An 11,430-nucleotide genomic window follows, 5' to 3' on the forward strand; every position below is an offset into this window, starting at 1 on the left:
CTTGTGGCATATCATTGTGTATGGCTAACATGTAGTCTGTTTTCCTATACATTTCATGATCTGTCATGTATGCACTATTGTCTATTTGCATTGCCTGAGTTAAGTATAAGGGTTTCATGTGTAAAAAAGCATCACTGCCACTAAAATAATTCACCTTTTTGTAAATACTTGTTAAAGTGATATTTACTGTACATAATGTTAATACCTCAATAAACAGGAATACAGGTGCATTTTGTCATGCACATTTCAACTTGATTTAAAACAAAACCCTTGTGATAATAGTATTCTTGTAACTATATAATGAGGATTATTAGAATCTGGTTTCAATGAGAAAATTTCTTGTGCTTATTAGTCTATTTAAATGTTAAGAAAATGTGGTTTGAGGATAATTTTTATTTTTAATCTTGCACTTGAGCTCATTTTTTGACCAGACTTTTAATTTTTTTTTCTTCATATGTTAGTCATGTGTTCTGTTTTGTTATATGCTTCTTGTCAATGTCTTTGTTTATTGAATGTTTTATTTAAACTTTTTGTTTGTTGTTACATAACATTCTGATATGGTTAATTGTAGTTTTTTTTTTTTTTAGTTTAAACTGCTGCTATTTATTTAATGTTTGTGGCATCAATTATTACAAAAATGTATTTTATGTTGAAGTAGATTAGCTCAAAACTTCTTCAGGGAAACTGTCATTTGTTTTTGACAATCTAGTTTAATTCATAATTTTTTTTTTTTGTTTTAAGCTGTGTATGTGGTGTAAACATATTTTAATAAAACTAAGTCTAAAAAATCAGTTTAATCTATTATTTCACTCACAAATTGCATATGAAGACTGAATTATTTACAGAAAAATTGTTGGTCTACCTTCCATTATTAATTTTCTGTCAACTGTTTTAAGATTTGTGGGCAAAGTCTTCTCCTTTCTTGATATTTCCTTTTAATTCTGGGATAGCTTTTTCTACTAAATCTTTTTCATACGCCGAGAGTTTTCCGAGTCCTAAATTCTTTTCGATTCCATTTTTCTGTAAGAAAAATTTTACAAGTCAGAGGCTACTTAAGCACAAAAAAATAAAAAACTTTAGTAAGTTGACTGAGAACTCAATACAATTGTAACACAAAAAAAAAGCTTTCATACAACATTATCAAGTTTTTGGTACTGTTAAAATAGCAAGGGGCATGTAAAAATAAGCCACATTTTCAATACTTCCAGGAAAGTGGATGAGTTTCTGGTAAACAAGTAGATTTGGCCTTTTCGTTAAAAATTTTACTCATCGGAATTTTTTTTCACAAAATTTCTTAATAGAAAATCTGATTATGTCAAAGGTACTGTAAACATATGAGAAAAAAATACCAGTTAATAATTCTACTGCTTTAAATAGAGTTTAAAAGGGAAGAATGGCAGTATATGAGGAAAAAAATATCTGGATTCATCAGCCTTTTTTTTTTTCCTTCTATTTTTGGCACATTAGAGTAATTTCTTTTTAATATAACCTCAAGCTTCAAAAATATACATTTTCCACCAATAAAATATAAGGTAGATTTTAATTCCATGCCTTTTCAATCAAAAGGTAAAATTTTAATTAACATTTGTATTTTTTTTATTTTTTTTGAAAAAAATTCATACTTATTAATTACTTTCTACAGCTATGCAAGTCTATATTAAGACAGCATTAAATGTTTAATTTAATCTGTACTTTTAATCTCAAGATTTCTAAAAATGTAATTTCAAATGTGTTGGAATTTAACACACACCGAGAAAGAAAGTAATTTCGTTAACTAAAATTAATTAATGCAACAATTTTTTTAAAATAAGTTTTAAAACTAAGAAAAGAAAATAATAAAAGTATCAATAATTTAAAACACTTTTTTTTTTAAACTTTTAAAATCAACAATATATATATATATATATATATTTAAATCAATGATTTTTTTTAAAAAAATCATTTGATTGTAAGTATCATCGTATTGTATTGATCATTTGTTTGAATGCTGTAATAAATGGAAAGATTAAAAAAAATTTAGTTCAACAAAAACTACTTTATCTTACCCCAAGATGTAAGGGAGTAGCGAAGTATGGAGCATCAGTTTCACTAGATTTAACATAAGCACATTCAATGACACCTTGCTTTCCGTTCATTGCACTTAATAACTGGAGGAAAGAAATAGATATTTATTTATTATCCATATGACAAGACATTAATTTCAGGACAGTGAGAAAAAACTGGATTTAGAATACTCACTGAAAAAGTGAATCGTGCCCCAGCATAAGCCATTGACAAAGTAGCTGAACCCTATTGAAATAGAATTGAGATAATATTACAAAAATGCAAAAGTATTTAGCACATCTGAATGAGTAACTGAAGGTATTAACTTACAGCTCCAGCTTTTGCTTTTACAACTTCAGTACCAGCTTCTTGAATTCTCTTTGTAATAGCATCTAGTTTGTCAGCTTCAAAAGAAACAGATGGCTTGCATTGAGAAATTAAAGGAATGATTGTTATTCCAGCATGTCCACCAACAACTGGAACATTTACTTCAGCTGGATCAAGACCCTTAATGGAATTAAAAAAGTCAAAACATAAAATAATTATATATTAATTTATAAAAATCAGCAAGATCTCATCAAATTTATTAGGAAAACGTACTTAAGCAGGAGTACTTATTTCTCACAAGTATCATTTTACATAATACTTAATAGAATATAATAACAATAGATTTAGTCTAATAATAACCTAGAATAAATTTAAAAGTAAAAACAAGTAAAACAAAGAAGCAAGACTAGAAAAGTTTTTTGTCTGCCTTCCCCAAAAAGATTTTGGGTTTTTTAGTTTATTTAAAACAAAAGGTCAAAATTTTTTTTTGCTCAAAATTAAAAGTAACCAAATTATTCAAAAATATTTCATAGAAAAAAACTTTTTACTATTTGTGTTTTTAATAAAATTTCAAAAATATCCACTTTTGTTCTATAAATATGCTCACACGGCAAAAAAAAAAATTTCTAAATATGCTTATATATTACTATACAACTCCATGCACTTAACACAATTTCCCTAATGCATGTAAAAAAAAAATTCCCTTTGCTTGTTTGCAATATGAAAATGCCAGGCTTCCACATTATTATTTGAAAAGTTTAGTGGTAGAACCGCTAAGTGCCATTTTAGTAAATGAGCGGTAAAGTTTATTTGTTCTTTTTTTTACGCTCAAACTTTATGTATTTTATGTGACACCCAAACAGGTTTTTAATAAAATTTTACCATTTGGGAGTTTAAACATTGATTTTAATGAAATTTAATTTTTCTCATAATCTTATAATATAATTTTGATAACAAAATTTAAGAAATACAACTTCGAATGCCTACACAGTTTATGTTCGGTTGGTTGAAGTTTAATGTCCCAAGAGAAATAAATTTATATCTGGTACTTTCAAAAATTAAATTGGCCATACCTTGGCTTCTGCAATGAATGCATCTGCTCTGACAACATCTAAAGTAGTTACACCAAAAATCCTGTTGGGATCAAAAACATTATGTTTCTTGAAAATTTCAGCAGTGATGGGCACAGTCGAATTTACCTAGAAACAGGTAAAAATATTATGTTGTAACATATCTAAACATAAACTAAAATATGCATACACAGGTTAAATCATAATATACTCCCTGATATGATATACAGGGTATCTGTTACATTTTATATTTTAAAATTTCATGACTTAACGAAGTTACTATTTTCTCAGACAAAAACACAACAATAAATTTAAAAAAACATTACAATAATATTCATTGAAATGATAGGTATAACCAAAACTGTTATACTTTGCATCGTCATATTTATAGATTTTAAATTTAAAAAACAGAGTAAAAAATAGTTAAAGCAATAAAATATCTATAAAAAAAATACAAAAGCAAATAATTCTCACCCCCCCGAGAATTACAATGTAAAGATACTTTTCTCGTTCATCGCAAAAGAAAGAAATATTATGTTATGCTGATATTTCTGTTCTCATTTCGGAATAAAAAAAGTTGAAAATGACTGGTTTGCTTCAGCTACAACTTTAAATTGATAAAATAAAAATTCTGAAATCACAGAAGTTTAAAAGATAATTTGCTCCAGAAATTATGTTTTTCTTTCATATTTTTAAAGAACATGATAAAAACATTTTATATACTCATGGACAAAAAAATTAGCGCACCAAGAAGGAGTGGTCAAAATGAAACAAAATTTTACATACGCAATGACTACTTTGATATTAGAAAATCAAAGAAAAACAATAATCTTTGATTTTCTAATCATTTACTTATATCAAAGTTGTCATTACGTATGTAAAATTTCGTTAAATTCAATGTAAAATTTCGCAAGAACTGAAAATTTAAAACTTTATCATTTTTATTTCTTTTATCATAACTGAAGAAAAAAAGCCTTCATATTTAAGAAGAAAAACTTTCTAAATTGAATTGTAAATTATAGGTGCACAGCCAAATTTCTCAACAAAAAATAAGTACCTTTTAAGTACTTTTTAAGCACTCAAGGAATATTTTTAATCCCTTTCCAAAAAAAAAAAAAAATCATAATTAGGATCTGTTCAGTACTAAAAATTATTTTTTTCTATTGTTTAAAGTTCTTAATTAATAAACAAAGTCAGTAAAATTCAAAAACATTTTCAAAAACTTTACATTATCATGATAAAGTAACTAGTTTCTGATAAATATTGTAGAGAAAATTGTGAAAATCATGAATTTTTTGTAACTTAGAATGACAATCGACACTGCAAAGAATTTTTTTTTAAAGATAAAAATTTAAGCACTTTTTACAAACCTCGAATAAAAAAAGCACCTTTAAGAGCTTTTAAAAAACGTCAATCAAAAATAAACACTTTTTAAAAACGCTACACACTCTGTAATAGAAAAAACTGGTTCAGTGACTAACAGTTGAAAAAACCGTACTTTAAAACTCATGATTTAAAGTCAATTATCTTATGATTAAAGTTGAAAACTTTTACAGTTGTAACTTCTTAAATTCTTAGCACAATAAAAATATAATCAAAATTTTTTAGAGTTCACTGATATCATGCAAATGCTTTTAGAATTATCTTTCTTTATATTACACATTTCTCATCACTCAAATTTATTTTTAAGTGCAGATGATCTTTTGATTTTTCCCCCCTTGATCTAAGGCACAATGTTGATAATAAAATTACTACCATCTATTCATAACATTAAAATAAAGGGAGTTTTAAAGTACACTATTATATAAAACAGCAATAATTGTGAAGTTATAACTAAGTTAAGATATAATTATACATAAAATTTAAAAATTTCAAAGTTATATGACATATTTATCCTGTAACCTTTTACAGAGTTAAAAAAATGTGAATTTTTTTTTTTTTTAAATTTAAGAAAGTGTCAGATGGATACCAGGGGTTTGTCCAAGCCAAATTTACTACCGTTAGCGGTACCTTCACAAATGCAACCTTTAGGAAAAACGGTAGTTTCACAAAATACTTTTTCTTAAAATGTTATTTTTGTGTCTCGTCAGAAACGATAGATCAGTATTTTTGTGTTGATTTTTTAATATAATTTTCACAAAATAGGTACCTCTCAGAAAAACCTAGACAGAGCCCTGGATATCATACTTAACAATACCGTTACTTAAAGCATTGGGGTACAAATATATTTAAAAGCATACACAGCAATTCTTAATAACTAAACAATGACATAAATAAACAGCATATAGCTGTAAAGTAGTCAAACAAAATAAGTTTTATATGCAAAATAATAAAGTTTGAATACTCAATAATGTAAATTCTAAAATAAGTACTTACAGGGTTGGCAATGATGCAAACCATTGCTTTAGGACATACTTTAGCACAAGCATCAGCCAAATCTCGTACTATAGATGCATTTGTATTGAATAAATCATCACGGGTCATTCCAGGTTTTCGTGGAACTCCAGCAGGTATCACTACAACGTCACATTTATCCAAACATGCCTAAAAGAAAAAAAATTTTAATTGAGTATGGCACTTTTACAAATTATTTCCATAAATAAAAGGTTAGGTTTAAAACAATAAGTAGACAAAAACAACTCCTAATTCAGTTATATCATTTTGGAAAAAATCAGAGTGCCTTTTCTCACAAAATAAAATTTACAACTCTTAGAAGTTAAACATTCAAGAAGGTAAATTTTCTTACAGAAGCAGAAACAAATAAATATAAAGCACAGAATAAACACAAATAATAGTTGTGATATAAACTCAGGGGCAAAAATTGAAAGGGGATAGAAGACCTCTGCGTAAACTATTTTCACCATACAATGCAAGGGCGGAGAGCAGTGAATCACTCGAAAGTATCCGTTACTGTCACATGAAAGAATGAGACACCAAATGGATACAGGGATTAAATTAATTAACAGCATGAAGGGTAAATAATAAATAAATTGCTAATAATTGTGGTAAAGAAAGCATTATACCTGTAACATTGCAAGTGGTGCATATCATTTAATTTATTTCTAATTAATTCAGTACCACCTAGTGGTTCGCAGCTTACTTTCTGCCCATGTATTATGGCAAGATTGTTTGTTTAGATGCAGAGTTCTCCCTAGGAATAAAAAAGAGCAGGGTGCTTCCTCACATATAAGGAAATTTTGAGTTTCGACTCACTCAAGAGCCTAAAAATTTATAAAATGTTTTTTGTTATGGAACAACTGAATTTGATCCCTAATAATTTTAAAATTACCCTCTTATACTATTTTATGTGTATTTCAAAAAATACTAACTCATTATCAAATTAAGAGAAAAATTTGAAGTTAAAATAATTAGTCATTTCAAGACAATCACTGTGCTAAAGTTTTTTCAAAAAAAAAAAAATTATATGAAGATTTTTAAAAAATAATTAAATGATAAACAATTTGAAAACTTTTGCTTTTTCCTATAGTTTAAACTGAAAATGAGACAATAAACATCTAAAGCATTCTTTTTTTTTTTTAAAAAAAAAAAGGTATTTTAATGGGTAAAGGTATTGAAATTTCATAAATACATTGTCTCCAAAAAAAAGAGAAACTTATCAAAATTTAACCAGGTGAGAATAATACTAACAAACGAAATATTTGTAAGAGAAATTGGAATGAAACACAAAAACTCAGATAATTTTACCAGTGTGTAATTATTATTTAAACAGTGAATTTATTTTATTTAAATGGAATATGAATAAAAAAAAGTTTTTTAAAGGGAAGTTACAAAAGGCTTATTTTTACAAAAAGGGAGCATCAAAGGACGGAAGAACACTGTTAGATGCTTTCTATCATTCCTCTAATTTTTGATCACGAGTTTCAAAACACTGTGTTAGTTCTCTTTAATAAAAATAATAATAAAAAAATGATTTTTCTTAAAAAAAAAAAAAAAAAAAAAAAAAAAAAAAAACTGGGTCTATTAATACAAAAACTTAGCTTTTAGTATAACACATATGCATACTGAAAGTATAAGAGATGAAAAAGATTGAATAGATAGCAGCTGAATCTAAGCTAAAAAAAAAATTAAAATATTTTGCTTATAAGAGAAAAATGAAATAAAAATTCTAGTCAAAGAAAGATAATATGCAATTAAAGTCTTTTTTTTTTTTTTTTTTTACAAGTCTAGAAATTATTTTAGTTTGATTAAATAAATATATCATAATTATAATTTAAATATAAGCATTATGAATGGCACAATAAACTTAATACTATTAGTTAACTGTACTATACCCATATCAACTGAGGCATTTATAATGAAGAAAAGGCACAAGAAAATTAAAAAATATTACTTCAAATTAAAAAAATAAAATTAATTAATTAATAATCAACTTTTGGGATTATAACTCATAAGTCAATTAATAAAATATAGTTAAATTTTAAAACGTAGCCTATACTGTAACTTTAAAAAAAATTATACCATTACCAAAACGTTTTTTTAACTAATTTCGTATGCTGTGAAAAGAACCTAAAATGAACTGCCGCTTCACTGCATTAAAAAAAAAAAATTTAATCACTTAATAAACTAGGAGTCTATGCTCCCTATTTGTACTGCTTATCAACTTCTATAATCGTTCATTTTTGTTTATCTTTCATTATTGTTTATCTCATCCATTATTGTTTATCTTTTCTACATTGTAAACATTTCCAACAGAAACATTGAATATTTTGATTTCAAATTATTGTACCCTTATGCAACAACATTCTGTTAATGGGTTAATTGCAATGAAACAGATAATTATCTAGATTTGTAAAATAATCTTTTTCATTTGAAAAACAAATTTATCTAAGAAATAGAGATAGACTACGAATAAGAAGAAATGAATGTGAAGTATTTTTACTTCTTGAAGAGACTTATAACAATTCAAATAGGGAGCAGTTTTTATCGTTATATATTAAGCTTTTTTTTTGTTTTTAAAAATTTCACTATGAATTTTAAAATGATTTTTACACGGAATAAACTTACGATGATGTTTAATAGAATAAATTTACAACATTAATTGGTAGTTTCCTAATTTAATATACTAATGTTTACATTGACCTTTCACAGGAAAAACATTGAAAAAATAATTAATCACAATTAGAATTGTGGTATAGAAGTGTTTATAATTAATTTTTAGTCAATTTTACTAAAGAGAACTTTTGAACATTTAAAAAAAACTAACAATATGCAAATTACATACCGCTAATTGATCTGGTCCCATGTGACCTGTAACCTTAGCCCTGGAATTTATGTGACTTAAATCTGCAGCAACACCTGGTGTATGAGCAATATCATACAATGATAAATGAGAAACTAATGGACTCTGTTTAATAAGCAAAGACATGGGCTGGCCAATGCCGCCGCTGGCTCCAAGAACAGCAACTTTGGCATTCCTCTGAAATTAAAAAGATTAAATTTGAAATGAATCTTATAACATAAAAAGTGAAATAAAGCTCACAAAAATATCAGTCTGAATGTGATATCTGAGAATTTTCTTTTAGATGCACAAACTTTGAAATTCATAGAGCATTTATATTTAAAGAGAAAATAAATATAATTTATTTATAATAAATATAATTTTTTAAGTTTTAAATTTTTTTTAGATAAATACCACTTTAAAAAAAAAATTACCTTTAAATGTTCATTTTCTAGTAATTTTCAGAACAAAATCTTTTAAGCTGTTTATCAAAATTTTTTTAAATTTAAATTTTTTTTTTTTTTTTTGAAAAAAGAAACAGGTATGCAAAGAAATAATCTCTGAACATAAATATTTAAAAAAAAAATAATTATTAACTGATAAACAATTTGTAAGATTTTTATATAATTTAAACTGAAAATTATGAGAAAATAAACATTTAAAGATGCATCTTTTAAAAAAATGCAGATTTAAAAAATTTATTAATATCCCCCCTGAAAAAGAAATAATTTTAAAAATTTAAGAGTTGAGAATAATCCAGTAAAAAATATATTTGAAATAGTAATCAGAATTAAACTTATAAAACACAGATAATTTCACCAGTGTGCAATTACTTAAACAGAGAATCAATTTTCTTTTATCAATTATCAGAAAAATTAATATTTTTTCATATTTTTCACATTAGGGGCCGTTCAAAAAGTACGTACATCCTGAAGGGGGGGGAGGGGTTCAAAATTTCTCCATTTTTGTGTACGTACTTTTTGAACGGCCCCTTATCATGATATCATTATATAGGTAATATTATCAATTATAACATTATAATATTATCAATTTTATTGAATAATACACTCCAAAAAGCAAGTTATGAGTAACTAAATAAACTGCTCTTTCATGCAAAATATTAAGGATTTATAAATAAAATCAGCCTATTTAAATATTGATTTAAATCAATGCATTTTAAAAGAATTCAATGTTTAGAATCTCCAGGCATACTTTTTAAGGGGTAACGTCAGGTAACAGTGATTTCTGTCAATTTGAAGAAAAAAAAGCAGATACCTTAATAAATTTGTAATTCAGGTGATAATTATTAATTATACATTTCAATGGATTCGTTCTAAACTTAGTAGCTACTGCAGGGGTGAGTTTTCAAAACGGAGGGAACAGCTTAAAAACATTTTCCACTTGAAGTTAATAAAACGCTAAAATTAGCTATAACAATAATATTGGGGGCAAATGAAATTGTTTTGAAAATCTTAAGAAGATTGATTATTAATTAAGATGATCATTTAAGACTTTTATCTCTCAGTCTCAAAAACGTAAAATATGGAGCATCAACAACTCCAACTGCAAAGTTTTTGAAAATGTAAGATTCATTTGAATCTGGATTGCAAAACAAACAATATTTCAATGCATCAATCAAAAAATAATATTGCACTTCACGATACACTCAAGAAATGCACACACCGGCGATGTGTCTTTCAATTAATGATTCATAAAATAGAATTATTAAAGTTATAATACCTGTGCTGACGATGAAAAACTGCGGGTTAATAAACTGCAAGCAGGAGCAGCTTTAGTCAAAGTGGAAAACATTATTTAATTATTAAATTTAAATTTTGAAAAATGAAACCAGACAGAATATCAGCAAAAGCTCAGGATCAAATAGGACGTGAGAACCGTTGCCAGCGTAGAAATAAGATATACAAATCTTTTCCAATAAAGATTGCTTCTCACCGAATACTATCTCCGCATGTGCACCGTATAAGCGATTCTTTCGTTGCAATCAGTCCGGTAGATGTCACTAAAATAGGTAATGAATTCTATTATTTATTGGCAATCGCATTGCTCGAATGTGCCATCTGGGGAGAAGACCGAATCCATGTCTTGAACCTTCCCCTTCTCCTCTTTTCAGTTGAATGCACTACGATATATTCCAGGCAAAGCAGGTCTCGGTTGAGCCATTGTATTCAGTTGCCTCATTGACTTTTGATGAGCTTTACTCCAGGAAAAACAATGACTTAAAGTCTTGGAGGGTCCCTCCCATAGAGTTGATATACTGGGTAGAGAGAGTAGAATAACCCCCGACCATAGAGTTGAAATAGTAGGTAGAGGAACCAAGTTTGCTTTACTCCTTCCGAAAAGACGCGCCATAGATAGCAAGCAAAGAGCAACAATCACGTGATGGAAAGAGTGCAATACTTGGCGCAGTATCACAAATGTTTGCGCACAAAATGTTTTAAACAGCTTTATTTCGATATTACCGATGCGCAAATAATCGCAGCATTTGAAAGAGAGCAAAAAAATATTTTCGTTAATCACATTTCTTTAATATTATTAAATGGGTTTTTAAAACATAAGGAGCTTTTTTTTCTTAACAAATAATTTTTAATTAAAGTACTGCCTTTATTAAAAAAATTTAAGTAGTTCTCGTCTTTACCCTTAACACTATTCCTTAAAAACTTATTCATTATATAAAAATAAAAAACGATATTTTGCACCACTTATATTTATTACTATATTCAGAAAAAAAAA

At 26.9% G+C, this 11,430-nt stretch overlaps 1 protein-coding gene across 1 annotated transcript; it reads right to left on the reverse strand.

The window, feature by feature from the left end:
- Positions 1 to 775: 775 nt before the first annotated feature.
- LOC107454667 (malate dehydrogenase 2) lies at positions 776 to 10,663 on the reverse strand. Its single transcript, XM_016071939.4, has 8 exons — positions 10,420 to 10,663; positions 8,683 to 8,877; positions 5,817 to 5,984; positions 3,444 to 3,569; positions 2,374 to 2,550; positions 2,239 to 2,289; positions 2,046 to 2,147; positions 776 to 1,020 (listed from the first exon to the last, which is right to left on the reverse strand). The coding sequence occupies exons 1-8, from the start codon at positions 10,489 to 10,491 to the stop codon at positions 892 to 894; spliced, it is 1,020 nt and encodes a 339-aa protein (XP_015927425.1). The 5' UTR covers positions 10,492 to 10,663; the 3' UTR covers positions 776 to 891.
- Positions 10,664 to 11,430: the final 767 nt, after the last annotated feature.

This window comes from Parasteatoda tepidariorum, chromosome 8, assembly GCF_043381705.1.
Source record: "Parasteatoda tepidariorum isolate YZ-2023 chromosome 8, CAS_Ptep_4.0, whole genome shotgun sequence".
Taxonomy (NCBI): Eukaryota; Metazoa; Arthropoda; class Arachnida; order Araneae; family Theridiidae; genus Parasteatoda; species Parasteatoda tepidariorum.